At 43.1% G+C, this 24,916-nt stretch overlaps 1 protein-coding gene across 1 annotated transcript in view; it reads left to right on the plus strand.

Annotated features, from left to right (window-relative positions):
- Positions 1-24,916, plus strand: part of RARS1 (arginyl-tRNA synthetase 1) — a 233,797-nt gene that overhangs the window by 121,824 nt on the left and 87,057 nt on the right. The window contains exons 8-9 of the mRNA XM_082252882.1: positions 11,883-12,012; positions 22,964-23,068. Coding sequence (XP_082109008.1) covers positions 11,883-12,012; positions 22,964-23,068 — 235 coding nt within the window. The remainder of the gene's footprint in view (positions 1-11,882; positions 12,013-22,963; positions 23,069-24,916) is intronic.

A 24,916-nucleotide genomic window follows, 5' to 3' on the forward strand; every position in this document is an offset into this window, starting at 1 on the left:
GAAATGTTTATTTAATGGTATTATCACAATTTTATTTATATTTATACACTGGTTGCACTTTAAACTAGATAAATAACACTAGCACAACTACCAGAATTTTCTTACAACCAGAGATAACCATCTAGATTTCTTAATACTCATACAGCCATATGAAATAATTCTATTAACCCATACTATTGCTAGTGCCCATTTTTCATTAATATTAACCTGTATTTTTCAGGCAGATTGCCTCAGTCAACAGGCCTTGGATGCAGGGGAAGGGTCCCTTCATCCAGAGGTGTTCCGGCAGTTGTGCCTTCATTGGGGCACTCCAATGTGGACCTGCTGGTGTTGCATCTACTGAATAGTGCAGAGGTTTGTGGCCCACTCCTGGGACCCTCTGGCGGGTGCAATGGTGGCACCATGGGTTCTGTCATAGGCAAGAACATTCCCTAAGTTCAACATGAACGATGCTGAGAAGTTTAGCATGGTCACCTGCGCAAAGCTGATGCTGGCATGGTCGTGTGAGAGTGGTCACAGATGGGCCGAGGTCAGTATCAGCTGCTGTCTGTCTTTCCTCCTCTCAAGTTGCTGCCAAGAATTCTTTGCGGGATCGAGGCGGAAGGTATTCCGGTCATTCTCGTGGCTCCGGACTGGCCTCGGTGAGCTTGGTACGCTGACCATATCAGGCTAGCTGCAGACGTTCCTTGGAGACTTCCTCTCAGGAAGGATTTATTGTCTCCAGGGCCAATCTTCCAACCTACGGTCGCTGGCTTTGCCGGCTTGACTGTTGAAGGACAGGGGATTGTCTGCTTCAGTGATTCCTGCCCTGCTTGAAGAGTGGGAAGCGACTTTTAGGATGATTTTTTTTTTTATCATACGAGAAAGTAGTTTATGGCGTGGTGTGAGTCTCTTGGGCTCCCCCACGCTTTTACTCGTTGGCCCGGATCTTGGCTTCCTTTAACGGGGAGTTGATCGACAGTTGGCCTTGAGTACTGTCAAGGGTCAGATTTTGGCTTGGCAATTTGCTTCCAAAGGCTGTTGGCCGCCCGTTCCCTGGTGTGTGACTTCTTCCAGCGGGAGGTGCGACACTTGATACTTCCGGTGCGACCTCCGTCACCTACTGGGGACCTTGATTTGGTGCAGTTGATTCTTCAAGAACCTCCTTTTGCAAGTGTTCGAGGGTATCCACTGCCTACCTTATTACAGAAGGTGGCCTTCTTGGTTGCTGTCACTCTGCGCGCAGGATGTCGGCATTGGCGACATTGTCCTGTCGTTCTCCCTATATGTTGGTTCATGGAGACAAAGTGGTACTTCGTCTGGATTCGTCCTTCCCTCCGAAGGTGGTTTCTAGTGTTCACTTGAACGAGGACATTGTATTGCCATCTTGGGTCCTAAGCCCAATCATCCTAAGGAATGTGCATTGCATACTCTGGATAGAGTTCGGGCACTCATGATGTACTTGACGACTACTGAGTCTTTTTCGTAAGTTAGGCTTGCTCTCTGTACTTGCGTATGGCCCATGAACTGAACTGGACTGCCTGCGTCTGCTGCGACTATTTCCAGATGGATCTGAGAGACAGTGGTGCGGGCTTCTTCAATTAAGGGTCAGGTCCTACCCTTCCCTGTTTCGGCGCGTTCTACTCGGGCGCCTAGTGCCTCCTGGGCTTCTCGCCTTGCAGGCATCTGTGCTCCAGGTTGCAGGATGGCTACCTGGTAGTCTGTTCACACCTTTACCAAATTTTATAAGATGGATGTGCTGGCATCTGCAGATGCCTCTTTTGGCCGCAAAATTTTTGCTGGCTGCTGTCTGGAGGGCTTTTGGCTTTCCTTCAGGGTGTTTACTGTTTTTTCCAGACGGGCCTCATCTTTTGTTCTGATGATTCCTATGTTGCCTGGTTGGCTAGGTTTAGCCTTGGGGACTTGTTCTTTTCTGCTGTTCCCACCCCTCATTTTCTGGATTTGCTTTGGGACATCCCTACTGATATGGATCAGAGAACTGTGTTCGTCAATGAACGATAGAGAAAACTGGATTTTTGACTTACCGTAAAATCCTTTTCTCTTAAGTTCATTGACGGAGGCAGTACCCGCCCCCCTATTTTGAGTTGGGTTGGTGTTACTTTCGGACATTGCTTTGATACAAAACTGACATCTATGCAGGAAGAGAGGGGGTGTACGCTCCGGGACTGCCCATAGGCGTAGCCAGAACTTTTTTTTGCCTAGTGTCCTACTTCTGTGGGGGTCAGTATAACCCTACTGTTATGGATCAGAGCACTGCGTCCGTCAAGGAAATTAAGAGAAAAGGATTTTCCGCAACATATTGTTAAACCTCCTTTCTTCTAACTTCAAGTCATGGCTATGTGTCCTCTACAAGAGCTTTAAACTGTTTTACAGCTACTAAAGTCACCTTTGGTATACTTGTACATTGTAATTACAGGTGCATCTCAAAAAATTAGAATATCATCAAAAAGTTAGTTTATTTCAGTAGTTCAATTTAAAAAGTGAAACTCATATTATATAGATTAACTACACGCAGAGTGATATATTTCAAACCTTTCTTTCTTTTAATTTTGATGATTTTGGCTTACAGCTAGTGCAAACCCAAAATTAAGTATCTCAGAAAAGTATAATATTGTGAAATGGTTCAATATTGTAGACTCATGGTGTGACACTCTTAATCAGCTAATTAACTCAGAACACTTGTAAAGGTTTTCTGAGTCTTTAAATGGTCTATGTCTGGTTCAGTAGGTTGCACAATTATGGGGAAGACTGCTGACTTGACAGTTGTCCAGAAAACAGTCATTGACACCCACCATAAGGAGAGTAAGTCACAAAAGGTCATTGTTAAAGTGCTGTATCCAATCATATTAATGTAAAGTTGAATGGAAAGACGAACACGACCGGGACACAGCCTGAGTTGCAGCGTACCCCTGGGCGGCCATTTTCTTGTAGCCACTGGAGCGGTGTGCTGTGGGGGGGGGGCTCTAGCGGTGTGGTGAGTCTCTGGGGGTTTATGCCATCCCTCCTCCCTGCTGTAGCAGTAGCTGGGACCTGTAGTGCCACATTTAAAATGATGGGACATATTACAGCCGTTTTGCAAAAACGAGTGGTCCCAGGCTGCTCCATGGAACACTCAGAGCGAGTGTCACCACCGGACCCACTCTCAGAGGCTGCGGGACCCTCTGAATCTACGTCCACCCTGGCGGCCATGACTGCGGTCCTGCCGTCGCTGGTATCAAAAGTAGATTTAGCTGTGCAGAAAAGACTGGGAAAGAAGCGCCCTCACCCCTCACCTCTGCCCCCTCTGTGTCCTCAGATTCTGAGGCTGGCATGGCCACTGTGTACGCGAGCAACCATAAAGGGTCTGCGTCCACGCAATTGGAGTGCTCTGATAGTGAGCATGAGTCGTCTTCCATATCTTCCCCACAAGAAAAGGGGCTTGTGGAGGCACTGATAATATCAGTGCGGGAAACTCTAAAGATGGAGGACACAGCTGGTGCTGCGGTGCAGTTCGGTTCCCGCAGACACTCCAAGGTGATTAAGGTGTTTCCGTTTCCCACCTATTTTGACGAGATTGTTACTAGTCAGTGGAGTTACCTGAAACGCATGGTTGGGATTCCTAAGCATTTTGCTAGAAGGTATTCCCATGAGGAGTCCCTCCTGAAGACACTGACGGTTCCGCCAGTGGTGGATTCGCAGGTTTCCAGGTGGAATAAGGCCACCTTGCTACCGGTGGAGGACGCTCCGTTCTTTAAAGACCCTGCAGACAGGAAGGCTGAGGCTCTGGTCCGCCATCTTTTCACTGTGACAGGTTCAATATTGTGGCCGGTGTTTGCCATTACCTTGGTCCCTCAAGCCAGGACTTGGAAGAGGGTCAGCATCCCCCTGAGCTGGCGGAATTGGCAGACCAGCTGATACAGGGGTTGCAGTATATCTGTGCCTGCGGTGACCCTACGCCGCATGATTTGGCTGAAATGTTGGTCTGGTGTTCTCAGCCCACAAGTGGCCCATTTGTCCTGCACAGGACAAGGGTTCAAAATCCTCCCGAGCATTCTCAGGTGATTTCAAAGACCCTGGGTTGGTAAGTCAAAAGCGGGTCCCTCTGGCCCCGCGGACAAGTCCTCTTCTGCTTGAAGTATTACTGCGGCAGGACGGCTCGGCTGCGCAAAATCACATAGTACTACGTGATTTCGTGCACAAGGTTTTGGCGCCGCGCGCCTCCGAAGCCGAGCTCCCACTGTGTTTAGACACAGCGGGAGGCGGGCCGCAGGAGGAGCAGTGGCGATCGCCGCCTTCCTCCCGCGATCGTCCGATAAACTGACAAAAGACCCGGCTGCTTATGTAAACAAAGCAGGCAAGTCTTCTGTCAGGACAAAAATTTAGGGACTCAAATGTAAAACGTAAATCATATCCTTCCTGTGATGTGTGTCTGTGGACTTGCGGGAGAAATTGATTAGTCAATCACTTTTTACTTAATTAAGCAGGGTAGGTGGAAGTATAACGTGGTGGGTGGCTGGGATAAATTCTCCTCCAATTGGCATCCAGACGAAGCTACGCCACTCGGAAGCGAAACGCGTTGACGTCATCTTCACCGCCGGTACAACGAGCAGTGTCACAGACGCGGACGGCGGGGGAAGCCAGCGAAAGCCAGAGGACCGGGATCGGCACTCGCACCAGGTACTTCAGCGGAGGACGGGAACCAGAGCTGTACGGCAATGGATCGGAGGTCAGGTAAGTGAAAACGCCACACCATCTGGGAAGAGGGGTGAAGAATCAGCCGTTCGGCTGACAGAGTGTCTCTGATGAGACGGGTTAAACCACTGAGGCATTTCCCACTAAGGAACCTAGAAACACACTCTGCATAGTCCCCGAGAGATGGTGAAAGACTTGAAATCACCTGACACTCCACCATACTGCCGCAAACAACATAAAGGGGGATACCTTTGCGCTCTGCAACTCCTTAAACCACAAATTTACAAAGGACACATCAAGCACTAAAACAAACCGTCCCTAACCAACAACTGCTGAAACCTGGCACCCCATTTATACCACAAGAGGGGGGGGAAATGAAATTACGGCAATTGCCGATTTAATTATGAGTCACAGCACAGACTCGGAACAAGAGAAAAATATACTGCCATACCCTCGAATTGTATAAATGATGCCAATTGGAGGAGAATTTATCCCAGCCACCCACCACGGCATACTTCCACCTACCCTGCTTAATTAAGTAAAAAGCGATTGACTAATCAATTTCTCCCGCAAGTCCACAGACACACATCACAGGAAGGATATAGACACGGTGTACACCACCAGAGAATATATTGATATATAGTAGCCCAGTGATGTCATTTATTATGCATCGGCCGGTACCCTGTTAACTGTTTATGTTAAATGTTGTATGTCTTGTTTTTCATGTTTATACTGGTCACATACCATACGAATGATTTAATATCTGTACGGTTTTGTACTCACATATAATTGTTCACAATAAATTGCTATGATTTACATTTTACATTTGAGTCCCTAAATTTTTGTCCTGACCATCTAACCATTCTTAGTTCTGACCCTTGAACAGAACACCTTCTTCTAATGCCTGTTTCGGTTAGGTCAGACAAGTATTATTAAAATACAGGGACCTGCCATAGCAATCTATACCCATATGCTCCTTATCTTTACCTTATACGAAAGTCTTCTGTCAGACAGGCAGGAAGAGATCCGGAGTTTCAGCTAAGCTGAAACTTCGATCTCTGTGTGCCTGTCACAGAACCCTTCCCATACACAGTAATCACATTTATGTACACATTAACCCCTTTGATCGCCCCCAGTGTTAACCCCTTCCCTGCCAGTGTCATTTATACAGTAACAGTGCATAATATTTAGCACTGATTACTGTATTAATGTCCCTGGTCCCCAAAAAGTGTCAAAAATGTCAGGGGCCCGATCTGTCCGCTGCAATGTCGCAGTCCCGCTAAAAAACGCTGATCGCCGCCATTACTAATAAAACCCAAAAAAATAAATAAAAATTCCAACAATCTATCCTGTAGTTTGTTAACGCTAGAACTTTTGCTCAAACCAATTAAAATTTAGCCTAAACTGATCAAAAAAATTGTTTTTTTAATTTTATTTATTGGGAATGTTTTATAGCAGAAAGTTAAAAAAATATTGTCTTTTTTTCCAAAATTGTCACTCTTTTGTTGTTTATAGCGCAAAATCTAAAAACCACAGAGGTGATCAAATACCACCAAAAAAAGCTCTATTTGTGGGGAAAAAAAGGACATCAGTTGTATTTGGGTACAGTGTCGCACGTTCGCTCAATTGTTAGTTAAAATAACGCAGTGCCGAATCGCAAAAAATGGCCTGGTCATTAAGGTGGCAAAACCTTCCGGAACTGAAGTGGGTAATTTAACATCTTTAAGGGTTGGTGACCAAAACTAACCTGCATATTCTAGATGAGTCCAAACCAGTGTATGGTAAAGGAATAGAATTTTTTAATTTATCCCCTGAATGCATGCCATTTTTAATGCATGACAGTGCTTTGTTAGCTCTCACTTGGTATTGCATGCTATTGCTAAGTCTGTAAATGTTCAAGCAACCCCAGACCCTTTTTCATCACTGCCTCTCTCACCAAAGCCCCTCCTAATGTGTAATTACCACATGTAATTTTGGCACTCAAGTGCACAACTTTACATTTCTCAATAATGAATCTCAATGCATTGCAATGTAGATGACTAACCCTCAGTTTTGTCAAAGTCCTCCTGTATTGCTGTTTTATCCTGTGCCAAAGTTATTTCCCTGCATAATTTGGTGTCCTCAGTAAACACTGAAATTGAGTACTTAATTCCAACCTGTGTATTAATAATAATAAAAAAAAAAAAAATTAAACAGCAATTTGTAAAATGCTTTACAGTACAACCCTAACTCCAAAAAAGTTTAGACTCTGTAAAATGTACATAAAAGCAGAATGCAATAATTTTTAAATCTGTTAAATCCGTGTTTTATTTACAAAAAAAACATATCAAATGTTTAAACTGAGAAAATTTAGCATTTTATTAAAAAAAAAAAAGGTCATTGAAATTGATGGCAGCAGCACGTCTCAAAAAAGTTGGGGTAGTACTAACAAGAAAGAGCCGGAAGATCATTTTGCAATGAATTATGGTAAATTGGCAGTAGGTTAGTATCATTATTTGGTTTAGATTGGGCATCTTGGTGAGTCAAGGTGTTTTAGAAGTAAAGACGGGCAGAGGTTCACGAATCTGTCAAAAGCTGCATCTACAGTGCCTTGAAAAAGTATTCACACCCCTTGAAATTTTCCACATTTTGTCATGTTACAACCAAAAATGTAAATGTTTTTTTTGGGGGGGATTTTATGTGATAGACCAACACAAAGTGGCACAAAAATGTGAAGTGGAAGGAAAATGATAAATGATTTTCAAAATTTTTTACAAATAAATATCTGAATAGTGTAGCGTGCATTTGTATTCAGCCCCCTTCACTCTGTTACCCCTAACTAAAATCTAGTGGAACCAAATATCTTTAGAAATCACCTAATTAGTAAATAGTCCACCTGTGTATAATTTAATCTCAGTATAAATACAGATGTTCTGTGAAGCCACCAGAGGTTTGTTAGAGAACCTTAGTGAACCAACAGCATCATGAGGGCCAAGGGACACACCAGACTGGTCAGGGATAAAGTTGTGGAGAAGTTTAAAGCAGGGTTAGGTTATAAAAAAATATCTCAAGCTTTGAACATCTTACGGAATACTGTTCAATCCATCATCCCAAAATGGAAAGAGTATGGCATAACTGCAAACCTACCAAGACATGGCCGTCCACCTAAACTGACAGGCCGGGCAAGGAGAGCATTTTTCAGAGAAGCAGCCAAGAGGCCCAGGGTAACTCTGTTGGAGTTGCAGAGATCCCCAGCTCAGGTGGGAGAATCTGTCCACAGGACAAGTATTAGTCCTGCACTCCACAAATCTGGCCTTTATGGAAGAGTGGCCAGACGAAAGCCATTGTTGAAAGAAAGCCATAAGAAGACCTGTTTGCAGTTTGCGAGAAGCCGTGTGGGGGACACAGCAAACCTAGAAGAAGGTGCTCTGGTTAGATGAGATCAAAATTGAACTTTTTGGCCGAAAAGCAAAAAGCTGTGTGTGGCAGAAAATAACACTGCACATCACCCTGAACACACCATCCACACCCTGAAACGTGTTGGCAGCATCATGTTGTGGGGATGCTTTTCTTCAGCAGGGAATGGGAAGCTGGCCAGAGTGTATGGGACAATGGATGGAGCCAAATACAGGGCAATCTTAGAAGAAAACCTGTTAGAGTATACAAAAGACTTGAGATTGAGGTGAAGGTTCACCTAGCAGCAGGACAACGACCCTAAACATACAGACAGAGCTACAATGGAATGGTTTAGATTAAAGCAAATTCAAGTGTTTGAATGGCCCAGTCAAAGTCCAGACCTAAATACAATTGAGAATCTGTGGCAAGACTTGAAAATTGCTGTTCACAGATGCTCTCCATCCAATCTGACAGAGATTATGTTATTTGACAAAGAAGAATGGACAGAAATTTCACTCTCTAGATGTGCAAAGCCGGTAGAGATCCCCAAAAAGACTTGCAGCTGTAATTGCAGTGCAAGGTGGTTCTACAAAGTATTGACTCAGGGGGGCTGAGTACAAATGCACGTCACACTTTTCACATATATATATTTGTAAAAACTTTTGAAAACCATTTATCATTTTCCTTCCATGTCACATTTCTGTGCCACTTTGTGTTGGTCTATGACATAAAATCACAATAAAATCCATTTAGGTTTTTGGTTGTAACATGACAAAATGTGGAAAATTTCTAGGGGTATGAATAAGTTTTTAAGGCACTGTATAAATTGTCAAACAACTTCAGAATAATGTTTCTCAAGGTAAAATTGTAAAAACCGTAAATCTATAGTCATCTACAATATATACTATCATCTACAGATTCCGAGAGTCAGACAAATTGAAATTTGACATTCTTTTTGGCAACCATGACTGTCGCATCCTCCAGACTAAAGAGGAGAGGGACCTTCTGGTTTGTTATCAGCACTCAGTTCAAAAGCCTGCATCCTTGATGGTATGGAGGTGCATTACTGCATATGGAATTGGCATCTTGCACATCTGGAAAGACACCATCAATGCTGAAAGATATATCCAGGTTTTAGAGTAGCATATGCTCCCATCCAGACGACATCTTTTTCAGGGAAGGCTTTCAGCAGGATAATGCTAAACCACATCCTGCATCCATGAGAACAACAAGGCTTCATAGTAGTAGAGTCTGGGTGCCTAACTGGATTGCGTGCCGTCTAGACCTTTCACTAATTGAAAATATTTCTCCCACCTTGAAATGAAAAATACAACAAAGGAAACCTAGGACAGTTGAGCAGTTAGAATCCTATATCAGGCAAGAATAGGACAACATTCCTCTCCCAAAACTCCAGCAACTGTTCTCAGTTTCCCAGATGTTAACAGAGTGTTGTTAAATGAAGAGATTTGCTACACTGTGCTAAACATGGGCCAGTCCTGACTTTTTTGAAATGTGTTGCTACCATCATTTTCAACATGTGATATGTTGTTAAAAAAATATGGGTTTATGAAATTTGCAAAACCTTGCATTCTTTTTTTTTTTTTTTTTTTTTATGTAGATTTTACAGTGTCCCAACTTTTTTGGAATTGCAGTAATAAATGCTGAAAGGTGTTTGTTGATGTAATTACCTAGCTGTCCTTTCCACAGTATACCAAGAGAGCGAATATAATTCCTTTTCATTTTTTACTGTTCACTGAGAGGGCATTTAGTACATACTGTATAAGGTTACATTTAATAAGAGTGCTAAGAGCACTGGTATATAGTACATAAATACATTATTGAATTTGCTATATTGTTTGAATAAAATTAAAAATGCATAAAAGCAAAAATGATGCAGCCCATGCCTTAACCGCCTTCAGACTGCCCTACACAGATTTATTGCGTCAGGGCGAATCGGCTGCACATAATCACGTATATCTAAACACAGCGGGAGCCAGACCGCGGGAAAAGAGGACACGATCACCGCCGGCCTCCTGCGATCTTCAGAGAAACTGACAGAGTCGCCTGAATATGTAAACAAAGCAGGTGGCTCTTATGAAACACCAATTTCTCTGTGCTTTCGCAGAGCCTGCCCCCCCTCACAGTTAGTAAGCACAAATATGCATATATTTAACCCTTTGATCATCCTCCCCCCCCCCCCCGTATTAACCCCATCCCTGCCAGTGTCATTTATACAGTAACAGTGCATATTATTTAGCACTGATTAATGTAATGTCACTGGTCCCCAAAAAGTGTCAAAAAAGGCAGTTAGGGGTCCGATCTGTACGCTGTAATGTTGCAGTCCCACTAAAAATCGCTCATCGCCGCCATTACTAATAAATAAAATAAACAAACAGTCCAAAAATCTATCCCGTAGTTTGTAAACGCTATAACTTGCACAAACCAATAAAAAACAATTATAATATACGCTTTTTGGGATTCTTTTACCAAAAATATGTAGCAGAATCAAATTGGCCTAAACTGATAAAAAAAAAAAAAAAATTATTGGGAATGTTTTATAACGGAAAGGAAAAATATTTAATTGTCACTCTTTTTTTTGTTTTTAGCACAAAAATCTAAAAACTGCAGAGGTTATCAAATACCACCAAAAGAAAGCTCTATTTGTGGGGAAAAAAATGACATTGATTGTATTTGGGTACAGCGTTGCACGATCGCGCAATTGTTAAAGTAACGCAGTTCCGAATCGCAAAAATGGCCTGGTCATTGAGGGGGTAAAACCTTCCGGAGCTGAAGTGGTTAATGGAGAGTTGTCCAATATAGGGATTTGGAAGTACAGTAAAACCTTGGATTGCATGCATAATTTGTTCCGGAAATGTGCTTGTAATCCAAAGCACTCTTATATGAAAGTGAATTTCCTCATTAGAAATATTTAAAAAATCAGATGATTTGTTCAACAGCCATGTATTCATAAGTCCTTTAGACTATATTCCATATAAAAAGATTATAACAATGGGACTTCAAGGCAACTTCAGGGAATGCCTAGGTATTCTCTCTGTAATGTCGGATCCAAATCACATTAATTAAGATGAGGATCCAACTTGGGGCTCATGCACACTGAAACTCAAAAAAAAAAAAAAAAATGCTTTTACAGGCATTTGAGCTTTTATTTCAGCTTGAAGAAGCCTGTGCTCTTTTTGTGCTCTTGTGCATGTTATTATTGAGCTGCTTTGAGCTCCTTTGAGCTTTTTTGAGCACAAGGATTTTTTTTCACAAACCTTTCTTAAAAGTCTCTGGGCACAAGTCTGATAGAAGTCACCTTGAAGTAGTGCAGGAAACTTTTTTTCTAAGGCTGTCCATACATTATACAATTTTCTGTTCAATTTTGTTTAGATTTACCTTCAACTATGTAGTGCATTTGCCTGCCTAATTGGATTCAATTGAAAGTTTTGTTTAGTTTTGACCTCATATTATATGGTTTTTGGTAAATCTAAAAGAAAATTGTACAAGAAAATTGAAAATATATGGCCAGCCTAAAGTCGTAGCGACTTCAGTAGTGCTAATTAAGACAGCTCTCATTGACTAACACAAGTCAGATCCCAAGCTACTCATATTGCAAGACGTGCTCATTTACCAAGTTAAAGTTTATGAAAAAAATTTGCTAGTCTTGTAAAATACTCGCAGATCAAGTTATTTGCATTAAAAAAGGTATTTACTGTAGTTGGTGTGTCTGTTTAGTTAACTTAAGGAAACATTTCCTGCAGTAAAAGCAACTAGCATGTATGCTATTGTTGTATAATTTTGCGCATCAAGTATTTGTTTTTATGTTTCTAATGCAGGAATCCAAAAAGAGGTTTGATGAGGATGAGGAATTTAAAAAGCGGGCATATTTCTGTGTGGTACAGCTACAGAGCAAGCAACCTGATATCATAAGGGCATGGAACTTGATATGTGACGTCTCCCGCAAAGGTGATCTTTAGTCATATCCCTCTCCTAGAATTAAACCTAAAAAGTATAAGTTCACCTTTAGGTAAAAAAAAATGCTTGTGTGTTCAGAAAAAAGTGAATTTACTAATTTTCTCTCCAGGAGCCTCAAAAGCATTGCACCTGTGATCGTGATCATGACCATGATCATGGGTATAATGTCATGTGCCTCCAAACATGTCCTCCAGCTTTCTGCTCGTGCCATATTGTACAGGCTTTCTGTTTGAAAGCTGAAGGAAGTGTTGGTGTACCACAAGGGAGCTCATCAGCGCTCATTGCTCATTAGCCACAGTGGCAGACGGAACTTGTAGTTTCTTCATTCACATCCACACTGATTTTGAATATGATAGCAGGTGCATGGGACAGGAATCCCTGTCCGCTATCACAATGGTGTGAGTATTGGTTGCACGGGGAGGTGTTAGAGCATGTTGCATTTTACACCCTAAATATGGATATAACATATAAGTGAACTTAGCCTTTGTTTGACCTTATGAAGTTGTAATTCTACTAGCTAATCTTGTAATAAACATTACAGTTACACATTACCATCTGATCTGGAGATCATGTAGAGGAAAAGCTTATAAGTAGTTCAAATTGTGAAAAGGGAATAGAGCAACCAGCGGACTCTCATAGAAAAACGTTATTAATCAGAAAAATTAGAAAATTATGCACAGTTGATAGGCAATAGACAATAGTTAAACGACTGAAAGCTTTTTCATATATAAAACGCATGCCAGGGTATATGTAACCACATCTAGGTTAACACACTGTAATACCACATAAATCAAAGGTCATGAAAATAACCGCTCAGTGGTAAAGGGCAGAGTATATGGGATCTGAAGGAGTCCCCGGTAACCGCCATGGTGTCAGCGCCTAGCAGCCGTACAGCTTATAGTGGACGTCTGGGCTTCTTATTTCCCCAAATGGACCAAATGAGCTGAACAAGAAATGGTAGGTCACCACGTGAACTAAGGTTCCTACAGATGTCAGATGGCGTGCTTGGAATGTGTGAGCCGCAGCTGGAATGAACCGGACTTGTAGATTCTTTACTTAGAGCAATTTACTGGTGCAAGTAGTCTGCAGTTCTGTTGAATGTGAGTGATGATTTCAGTTTAACCTATGACAGTCTGTGTTGTGCATTTAGATACACGCAATTACTGGTTGAATGAGGCAAATCCATGCAGTGTCAGGTGCGGTCAGTGATCTGATCAAGTTCACACTGCAATGTGTATAACAGTCAGTTCGCCTAAATCTGACGTGTGGACAGGTAGCACTGTTCCCCGTTGAGGGATAACTCACGGTTCTTTCATGAGCCGCAGAGGGACACTGATGCACAGTCCGCACTCTCCGCTCTGTACGGAAACATCCTTCCTGAGTTGCAGTTTCCCAGCATCAGTGGAAGTGGGAGCCTCGGATCAAGGAAGTAGCCTCGGAAGTGGGAGAAACAATATTGTTGGGAGAGCATCACCTGGGCTGGGAAATTGAGTCTGCTATCCGTGCAGATGGTTGATTGCACTGCGATTAGGCTGCCATCCTCAGAGTGTGCACATGCTCTGTGTATGTACAAGAGAGAAGAAAGGGGGGGGGGTCGCCACTAAGTGCAGTATTACTAAGGAATGCGTTTATTGCAAAAGATTAAAAACACTTACAAACCGGTAAGAAATGGTAGGCATCTCTAGGAGTGGAGGTCTATCTTCTACTGCTGCATCCTGGCAGACTTGCTCGCTCCAAACGTCACTGGGGCTCTGTAGTGCTTCTGCGATTGGCCAGCATGGAACGTGGAAGCAGAAGTGACGTCACCAGTATGGGGCGGGGAGACCTGAACACAGGGTCCGTGGAGACTAGAAAGCAAGGCTACGTACGCAGAGCTGACAGCTCCTCCTCAAGGCTCACGGGGTTGGGAGAATCGAGTCAGGGGTGGTAGCCTCGGCAATGAGAGATCCAGATCACAGGGTGGTGGTGCTGAGCGGCAGGATGTCATCAGCGGCAGAGTGTGGTCATGTCCACGGGCATGTGGAGACGATCAGACCTATGCGTGGTCACCTAGGCTTCTTCAATGTAGTGTGACAACCATTTTCCTTGCCTTAAATAGCATAAATCGAGGCTCCTTAACAGGCTATCCTGTGATGTCGCACCTGACCAAATCATTAACCCATTAAAGGTTCCTATGTAGTGTGTTTGCATTTCCGTATCGCCATATTGTGGTAATTTAAATTACAGCAACATTCATTTGTTTGCATAAGAATAGAGGCACATTTAAGCACATAAAGTAGTCCCATAACATCATGGGTAAAAGTCTGTCACCATCTAGGGGTCATATACAAAGACAGAGATACATTGATTTTCCAGTAGATTTCATGCACATATTTATTAAAATAATTAATTTAGTTAGAAGGTAGGTGATGGGAAGGTACAGCACAGACAAAGATATAGGTGAGATACTGTCGGCTAAGGAAGCCTCCATTCTCAGTGACAACAGTCAGCAGGGCAGAAAATGACTGAATTTTCCCAAAAGGGGCACAGTAGTAAGTTAACATGTTTCCTGACCTTTGCTCCACCCAAAAGTAGCATAAAAAGCCTTTTTGCACTTTATTGCAAATTAATTGAGCTAATTATTTATTTAAATGGCAATGATATGTTTTTTTTTTCCTTCGATTTTCTACTTAGAATTGTCAATAATGTATTTCAATATAATAATAAAGTTAGGCCGTTACTCTTACAGTTTCTATTTGAATGTCCAGACTTTATTAGTAACCAATGACCACAATTTTCTGGTTGAATCCAAATGTTGTAGTAAAATCTGTAGAGAGAGAATCACATGTTTGTCCTTTAACCCCGGGTTGCACTTGTATACAAATATCGACCAGTTGTTCTTGTTTGCAGAACAACTCCCCTCTTCTCTTTAGATTTTTAAAGATGTTAAACGGAAATCTGAAAATAATGGAAAAAAAGCCCATGTAAAGATGAAAACTAATATTTATCCTTCTTGGAGCTTTTACCATTGAACACTGCTTCCATCTAGAAAAATTGTCGGTTGAAGACTTTGTGGAAAGCACCACTTTCCAGTGTCCCCAACTGCATTCTGTGGTTCCTCCTGTCAATCACTACAGAACATGAGTTCAATGGCATAAATACAGGGCCTGTGCAGGCAATCTGAAGAAAACTTCAAGATCTTTCTTTGGGCTACCAGTATTAGCAGTGATGTATGTTTAGCCTGTTTTTTAATCTGTTTACAGTCTCCACACTTTTCAGACCCTGGTCTGGCTAGAATTTTTGCTAGTTTTCTATTGTAATGGATTTGTGGTGATGCTGGCAAAAGATGTTACTGTCTGCAGGGAAATGATAAACGAAGGCATCAATTAGCTACTTTAGAATTATATTTTAGCTTGCCATTATGCTGTTAAACCTTGAATACTTTAGTTCTACAGAATAGATTACAGGCTGCAAAGAGGCTGCCTCTGATGACTTTGTATACTCCCTGTAAACACCTGAACATGTTCCTTGTTGAATTGGTTAAAATAATTTTAAATAAGTTTCATGATTGTAATACTAAGGAAAGAGTGCAGCAACGCTTTTTCTTGTTTATTAAGGGACTCCTTTAACTCTAGAGTTTTACTTCTTTTTACAGAAAAATTGGAGATCGAAAAATTGGAAAACAAAGAGCACTGTAGGCCACCCCAGGATAACCCCTTCCCATTACCAGCATGTCTCAGTTTATTGCTAGTGTCCTATAAAGTTGGGCATCTTTTCTTCAGTTGTTCTGTGTAAAAACCTAGCCTTTTTCTTTTTTTTGCTAGCACCTTTTTTTTTTTTTTTTACCTTTTTCTTTAATAAGTTTTTGTTTTCTACACTGCTGCTAGAGCCAGTCTCTAATTACAGCTGGCAACCTGGCTTTTGAAGTTCCTTAAGAAAATTGCTCAATTACCCCATCAACACAGTCAAATTTTGATCCATCTATGGATACTGTGATGTGGAAGTGACCTTAGGGTCCTTTTCAGACTTGGTTCTGGTAAAAGCCACTGTGTGCTCTCCAGGCCCAGTGTCATTGGAATTGCCTGAGCATTTGCCCTGTCTCTAAAGACTAACTTTGTGAGTGGGCCAAGCGAGGAGCTACTTCATATACATAGGTTGCTGGGTGCCTTTACATTTTCCCTATTCCTGCTTGTTTTCATCATCAGAATTAACACTGTGGGACTGCACACTCACAACACCTGCTATGTGGGGTGTTGTGGCACTCTTTGTGGCAGTCCTGTTTGCCTGCTTACACTCCAGACCTTTACAAAGCAGCATTCTGTCATTTTGGGGCTTGAGTTGTCCCTGGGCTGGTGGCTCAGGAATATGGCTCTGTCCTTTCTTACCATCTTTTGGGAGATCCTCATGGCAGTTACCAGCTTGTATGGTTCCAGAGGAGTCCAGGGCAACCTGTCAGTGCAGGGCACTTGGTCATCATTATAATCTCATCTCCTGATCTTATGATCAAAGAAACATCCCTGAGATTCTCTATGAGATTTTTAGATCTCATGGTAGCCTCATCCAAAGGCTATCCCCTTTGCCTGATTCTACTCTAGGCCTCTCCAATGCAACATTTTGCTGCCCTGGAACAAACTGCACTACCCTCTACCTACCTAATCTCCTCTATATCTAAGCAAGGAGCTTGGTGGATTTCCAATCCAGCCTTGACAATGGGAAAGTCGTTTCTGCCACACCCCTGGAGGTTGATAACAGACAGCCTAGCAAGGTATGTTCAAATCTCTCTCTGTTCAGAGAACATGGTCACGCAGGGAAGCCAGACTTCCCCCATCAATATCCTGGAGCTCATAATGATAAGACTCCTTTCTTTAAGTTTACCCAATCAGGGTACAATCAAACATTGTCATGGCTGTGGCCTCTATCAACCACCAAATCACCATATAACATACATTCATACAAATGTCTGTGAATACAGTTGTGATTCGAGCCACTAGCCATGATCAGGTCCTCCATAGATCAGTTCAATGAGAGCAGATTATGTGATAGCAGACACCTCCACCTATCCCCTTTTGGGCACACCCTCACCTATGGATTGTGTTGCCTTATGAGTTTATGTGTAATCTCCATTACTGTGTTGCCGATGAGGAGTTATGTATAGATCCCCATTAGTGACTGTATATAGATGGGTGTAAATATATATATGTACGAGATATTGAGTTTTGATTTTACATTTAGTTGATATATGATTATCAATTATATGAAGTTGTGTGACTTCAGTCTGCAGGCAATAGTAACTTGATTAACAAGTCCATTTGAATTGCCAGCCCTGCTGTTTGCACTAGAAAACAAACTGATATGCAGATACTATTAGTACCATATTAGATATTAGTACCATCCTGTACTTAAGTTCCTGTGAGGCAGACATTACGGGGCCAGAAAATAATTGATAATCGTCCATGACAGGTCATTCCTTTATCTCGCCCTCTAATTCAAAGACTCAGTCTTTAGATATGCAATGAAGGTGACCATCGGTTCAGGGATGGGCAATTTGCCCAGCAGCTGACTTAGCATGATTAATCTCCCCCCCCCCCCCCCCAGAGAGAAGGGCTATGGAGAGGCTGGGTTATGCTCAATATAGGGGCTGAATTATTCTAAGCTAGGCGAGGAGGAAGTTGTCCAATCCTGAACGAGATACGCCCACAGGGAGGACAGGGCAGGACAGCTGAACCAGATCTATACTAGTGTAGGAAGAGGGAGAGAGACTTCCTCTTGCATTATGGAACTCCCAGGAGAAGGGTAACTATAAGGTATACATTGCTTGTCCTCTTTGTGTTGGTAGTGCTGTGTTTGTATATGAGTATCATACTCTTTATTTGTTCAGTTAAACTAGGAATATTTTCCATTTTGTTGTATGTACTATACATAGATTGTTGTAAATTAATTAAGGCTTTCAGGCTATATACCAATAAAATAATTGCTGTTTTGAAGCTTTCACTCATAGTCAAAGAACTTTCATTTAACCCGAATATTGTCTGAGGTAAATTAAATCTCATATCTTCCGGGTAACATAATTGGCGACCATGAAGGGACTCAAACCCTCTTCCGGGTAACAATTGGATTGACCATTTTTTTTTTCAAAGGTCTTATTGCGCTTTTAATCAAATCAAGGGGACTCCATAAACCCACCTAGACACTTCCAGGGCTCAAGCAATCCTCCCCAGGATTCTCACGCGGTAAATTTAGCAATTCTCACAGCTCAGGTGATAAAGCATGGATCAATGCTCAAAAAGATAAAAAAAAGCTCACTTAGTGCTCACTGAGGTATTTATATTGATAAAAGAAAGTAGAAATGCACTCACATTATAACTGAATAAAATCATCAATATCACGTTAACTACTTGTTTACCAGGAAAATTCTGACATTTCTCTTGTACAGTATTTCACAAACGTGAGTCCACCCCTCACATTTTTGTAAATATTTTATTATATCTTTTCATGTGACAACACTGAAGAAATGACAGTTTGCTACAATGTAAAGTAGTGATTGTACAGCTTGTATAACAGTGTAAATTTGCTGTCCCCTCAAAATAACTCAACACACAGCCATTAATGTCTAAACCGCTGGCAGCAAAGTGAGTACACCCCTAAGTGGAAATGTCCAAATTAAGCCCAAAGTGTCAGTATTTTGTGTGGCCACCATTATTTTCCAGCACTGCCTTAACCCTCTTGGGCATGGCGTTCACCAGAGCTTCACAGGTTGCCACTGGAGTCCTCTTCCACTCCTCCATGATGACATCATTGAACTGGTGGATGTTAGAGACCTTGCGCTCCTCCACCTTCTGTTTGAAGATGCCCCACAGATGATCAATAGGGTTTAGGTCTGGACACATGCTTGGCCAGTCCATCACCTTTACCCTCAGGTTTTTTTAGCAAGGCAGTGGTTGTCTTGATGATCCCCTGATGACGTCAGGTCGTACTGACGAAACGTACTGACGAAACGTACGTCGGAAAGGGAAACGTGAGACCGTAGCCATTTCCGGGTTAGAGGAGCGCTGTGCGATCGGCAGTGCTCACAACCCTCGCTGGATGTTTTTATGAGAAAGGCGATTGTTTTATGGTGATTCGAGTAAGTGCAATACTTTTTAAATAAAGCGATATGTTTAGATGTACTGCACCATGAGAGTCTCCTTTTTGTCCCACCCATGTTTGCCACCTGATCCGAGCTACACTATAAGGGCTTGATGCTGGATTACCCACTGTGTAACAGAGGAGCTGAGGATCGTGTGTACTGAGTGGAGATATTGCCTATGTGACCCCCTATAATTAAGGGGTCATATATTTCCGGTAAGGAGTACCTTACTAGATCACTGGGTGAAGTATGGGATGAAGGATAATCTGCACTAACATCAAGTCTCTGCTAATTTGTGTGACACCAAAGAGATGTGGACTGTTTGATGCTGCATATGGACTGTTTGCACTTTACAATATTGAGCACAGATTGATTGATTTTTTAGATTGTCACCTATCATGTATTTTTAATTTTTGAATTAAGGTTTAAATATCTGCACAAGCACTTTATGTTTGAGCGCGACACTACCCATTCTTTTAAACAGTGGTTGTCTTGGAGGTGTAAATGGTTTAGTGGTGAATTGGCGCAAGAAGAGGTCTAAAAAAAGTCTGGTCCTGGGGACCCAGGGGAGGGGGGGGGAGGGAGAAGGGAAACACCAGGGGTAGGGGGACCCCCAAACAGTTCAGGGGGTAGCTGCCCACTGTAACGGCTGCCGGCGGAAGAGACAAAAGAGATCTCTGGGGGGGAGACAAGAGGGAAGACAGCGCAGCGCCTTCTAAGTGCAGCAAGACATTTATTGAAGTATGTGCAGCAGTATTAAACTCACATTTAGTCGGTGAATAAGATGCAGTTAGTCAAGTAATGTTGATCATCAGGAGCATCACTGGAGTGGGTCCTGGTGGTGGAGGCAGTGGATCCCGGTGAGAACGGCAGGGGGGGTACCTCCGTGTGTACAGGGACGGCCTCGGTGGTGTCCGTGGGCTCCCCGTCAAATGTCTTGCTGCACTTAGAAGGCGCTGCGCTGTCTTGGAGGTGTGTTTGGGGTCGTTATCATGTTGGAATACTGCCCTGCGGTCCAGTTTCAGAAGTGAGGGGATTATGCTCTGCTTCAGTATGTCACAGTACATGTTGGCATTTATTCCCTCAATGGACTGTAGCTTCCCAGTGCCAGCATTCATGCAGCCCTAGACCATGACAGTCCCACCATCATGCTCGACTGTAGGCAAGACACACTTGTCTTTGTACTGCTCACCTGGTTCCCGCCACACATGTTTGACACCATCTGAACCAAATATGTTTATCTTGGTCTCATCAGACCACAGGACATGGTTTCAGTAATCCATGTCCTTAGTCTGCTTGGCTTCAGCAAACTGTTTGTGGGCTTTCTTGTGCATCATCTTTAGAAGAGGCTTCCTTCTGGGACAACTGCCATGCAGACCAATTTGATGCAGTGTGCGGCGTATGGTCTGAGAACTGACCGGATGATCCCCCCACCCCTTCAACCTCTACAGCAATGCCGACAGCACTCATACGTTTATTTCCCAAAGACAACCTCTGGATATGACGCTGAGCATGTGCACTCAACTTCTTTGGTCGACCATGGTGAAGCCTGTTCTGAGTGGAACCTGTCCTGTTAAACCACTGTATGGTCTTGGCCACCATGCTGCAGCTCAGTTTCAGGGTCTTGGCAATCTTCTTATAGCCTAGGCCATCTTTATGTAGAGCAACAATTCTTTTTTTCAGATCCTCAGAGAGTTCTTTGCCATGAGGTGCCATGTTGAACTTCCAGTGACCAGTATGAGAGAGTGAGAGCAATAACACCACATTTACCACACCACATTTACCACATTTACCACACCTGCTCCCCATTCACACCTGAGATCTTGTAACACTAAGGAGTCACATGACATTGAAAGGGAAAATAGCTAATTGGGCCCAATTTAGACATTTTCACTTAGGGGTGTACTCACTTTTGTTGCCAGAGGTTTAGACATTAATGGCTGTGTTGAGTTATTTTGAGGGAACAGCAAATTTACACTGTTATACAAGCTGTTATACACTTTTGTGAGATACTGTACATGAGTCTGTACAGTGCAAATTGATATTCAAGAATTGTATGCAAAAATCTTCATGTTTGGATTAATTGATCTAGCGGTATATCGCAATACTATTCCTCTATACCAGGCATCACTAAATGGCGGCCCGTGGTTCGTTTCCTGCCCCAGTAACCTTCTTGCCCGGACCGCAGTCTCGCCAAGTAATTGCCGGTTTGTTCTGTCCCCGCTGCCGGCTCCCCTGCCTGCCTGCGCTGCTGCTATGTGCACAGATGTCCCTTCCATAGTAGCGCTGTATTGCCCCCCTCCCTACACTTCCTGTCTTATTCACACAAGACATGAAGCACGGCCGCTCCGGACAAAGGGGCGGGACTTTTAAAGTTAAGCTGGTGATTGGTTGCTAGGCAATGGGGCGGTCCCAGCAATCAATCACCCACCTTTAATGTAAAAAGTCCCACTCTTTGTCCAGGGCTGCAGTGCTTTCCATCTTGTGTAAATAAGGTAGGGCTCTGTGGGTAGGGGGAGTGCTGTGCTGTGCTGTTATGAAAAGGACAGGATTTTAATATCAAGAGAGTACTGTGATGGGTCAGTCTGATTGGGGGGATTCTGTGGTGGGGGGATCCTATGATAGGTCAGTCTGTGATAGGGGGATTCTGTGGTGGGTCAGTCTGTGATTGGTCGGTATGTGATTGGTCAGTCTGATTGTCGGTATGTGATTGGTCGGTATGTACATGGTCAGTCTGCGGTGGGGGGTCTGTGATTGGTCAGTCTGTGGTGGGGGTTCTGCGATGGGTCAGTCTTTGAGGGGGGGGTCTGTGGTGGGTCAGTCTGTGGTGGGGAGTCTGTGATGAGTCAGTCTTTGATGGGGGGTCTGTGATGGGTCAGTCTTTGATGGGGGGTCTGTGGTGGGTCAGTCTGTGGTGGGGGTTCTTTGATGGGTCAGTATGTGGTGGGGGTTCTGTGATGGGTCAGTCTTCGATGGATCAGTCTGTGGTGGGGGTTCTTTGATGGGTCAGTCTGTGGTGGGGGTTCTTTGATGGGTCAGTCTGTGGTGGGGGTACCGTGATGGGTCAGTGTGTGTTTTGGGGTCTGTGATGGGTCAGTGTGTGTTTTGGGGTCTGTGATGGGTCAGTGTGTGTTTTGGGGTCTGTGATGGGTCAGTCTGTGTTTTGGGATCTTTGATGGGTCAGTCTGTGATGGGGGGGGGTCTGTGACTAGGGGGTTCCGTGATGGGTCAGTCTGTGATCGGGGGGTCTGTGATGTAGAAGGGGGTCGTGATGTGGAGGGGGGTACTAAGGACACTGATGTAAAAGGGGGTCTGTGATGTGAAAGGGGGGTACTGAGGACACTGATGTAAAAGGGGGTCTGTGATGTGAAAGGGGGGTACTGAGGACACTGATGTAAAAGGGGGGTCTGTGATTTTTGCCCTAGCAAAACACAGATCTCTGCACGGGCAATAGAAAACAATTGTTTTCTATGTGTCCTATTCACACTGGAACAGTACCCCTAAGTGCAGAGCAGTGCAGTGCGAAATGCATACTGTTTCTATGCACTGAAAATGAGCTGTGGTGCATATACAAAAATGAAATTTCATTTTGACATTTCAATAAAGTTGGAAAAAAAAAAAAGACAAAGCATGATCTGTGTGTGGGCACTAAAGGGATGTGTGTGTGGGCACTGTGTGTGGAGGATATCACGTGGAGTTATAGCACCAATATGACACTCGGACCTCCGATGGAAGAAAATTTTTATTTAATTGCCCCTGCTCTATACTATTACTAGACTATTTCTGTGAAAATGTTTGGATCTCTGTTATTCTAACTTTTCATTTTTGGCTTTTTAGAATTTCAGAAAATATATGACTGTCTGGATATTCACATCATTGACAGAGGGGAATCGTACTATCAAGATAAAATGATCCTGGTCGTGAAAGAGTTTGAAGAGAAAGGTATGGATTATTTTATTTATAAACACTGCATACATTGCCAATGATAATTCTGCTCAAACACAATAAATAGTAAAGAAAATCTTCTTCTACTAAAGCATTTCAGAATAGCCTAGAACAGGGGTGTCCGACCTGCTGCCCACAAGCCGCATGAGACCCAAGATGTATATGAATGCAGCCCAACACAAAATTGTAAACTTACTTAAAATGTTGATTTTTAAAAAAAATTTCTGTAAAAATGTGTTTACTTTTAGTGAACACAAGTGGCCAAAGAAAAATTTGAGTGTGTCTTTTTACTGGACTTTTTTATCTTCCTAAATAAAAATATCCCACTTTTCACAATCATGCCTTATTCATGTCATCAATTTACGGCAGCACATAACATTGACCAACTGTTTTTAAGGATGAAGCACACAAAGGGCAAAATTAGAACCAAAATATCTAATGAGCACATTGAGAATTGCTACTACATCTATCAATCCAGATATTGATGTGTTAGTTTATCAAAAAATAGTGTCCAATATCGTTTCCCTCTTTTACCTTAATAATAAAAAATATTCCAAAAAAATTAAGTTTAATCACTTCCCTACCGGCGCATTGTAAAATGACGCCAGCAGGAATGATTTGCCCCCAGGGGCGCGCAGCGATCGGGGATGAGGCGTGTCCCTCGGGAAACAGCTAATCCCCGATCAGTGTAAAAAGACAATAAAAATGGCTCCTTACCACGTGACCGGCTGTGTCCAATCACAGCCGGTCACAGAACGTAAACAAGCTGCTGTAACTAGCTGTTTCCAGGCTCTCCTCCTCACACACAGATCCAGTGTGAGGAGGACATTGCGGTAACAGCTAGTTACCGCTTACAGTGCACAGTAAAACACACTGATTGCCCACCAATAAAGAGGACCTGTCACCAGCCCATCAAAGTACCTTTCACAAGCCCATCAGAGTACCATAGTACCTGTCACAACCCCTCAGGGTCCCGGAGTACCTGTCATCAGCCTATCAGGGTCCCGGAGTACCTGTCATCAGCCCATCAGGGTACCAGAGGACCTGTCATCGGAGTACCCAAGTACCTGTCATCAGAGTACCTGTCACCAGCCCATCAGAGTACCCGAGTACCTGTCTCCAGCCCTTCAGAATACCTGAGTACCTATCTGCAACCCAATAGAATACCCAAGTACCTGTCTCCAGCCCATCAGAGTACCCGAGTTCCTGTCTGAAGACCATTAGAGTACCAAAGTACTTCTCTGCAGACCATCAGAGTATCTGAGTACCTGTCTCCAGCCAGAGTGCCCGAGTACCTGTCTTTAGCCCATAGTGCCCGAGTTCCCTTTCTGCAGCCCATTAGAGTGCCCGAGTACCTATATCATAGTGCCCAAGTACCTATCTGCAGCCCATCAGAGTACCCAAGTACCTTTCTGAAGCCGATCAGAGTACCCAAGTACCTTTCTGAAGCCGATCAGTGTACCTAAGTACCTGTCTGCAGCCCATCTGAGTACCTATCTGCAGCTCATCAGAGTACCTATCTGCAGCCCATGCCTCATAGAATATGTGTTGGGGTGGTTGCTTTCCAAAATAGGGGTGTTTCCATTGTCCTGGTGCTCCAGAGCCCTCAAAAGTGTGATAGGTTATAATGAAATTATATGTGTAATTTTATGCTAGAACGCCTTGGATGTTATGCCTCTGTATGTGGCAAGGCTGTGTAAAAGTCTCACACGTGGTATCTGCTACTCAGGAGGAGTAGCAGAATGTATTTTGGGGTGTAATTTTTGCTATGTACATGCTATGTGTTAGAAAAATCTTTTAAATTGACAGCTTTGTGTAAAAAAAAAAAAAAAGTTTTAATTTTCT

This window comes from Pelophylax lessonae (genome assembly GCF_965119305.1).
Source record: "Pelophylax lessonae genome assembly, chromosome: 4".
Lineage (NCBI taxonomy): Eukaryota > Metazoa > Chordata > Amphibia > Anura > Ranidae > Pelophylax > Pelophylax lessonae.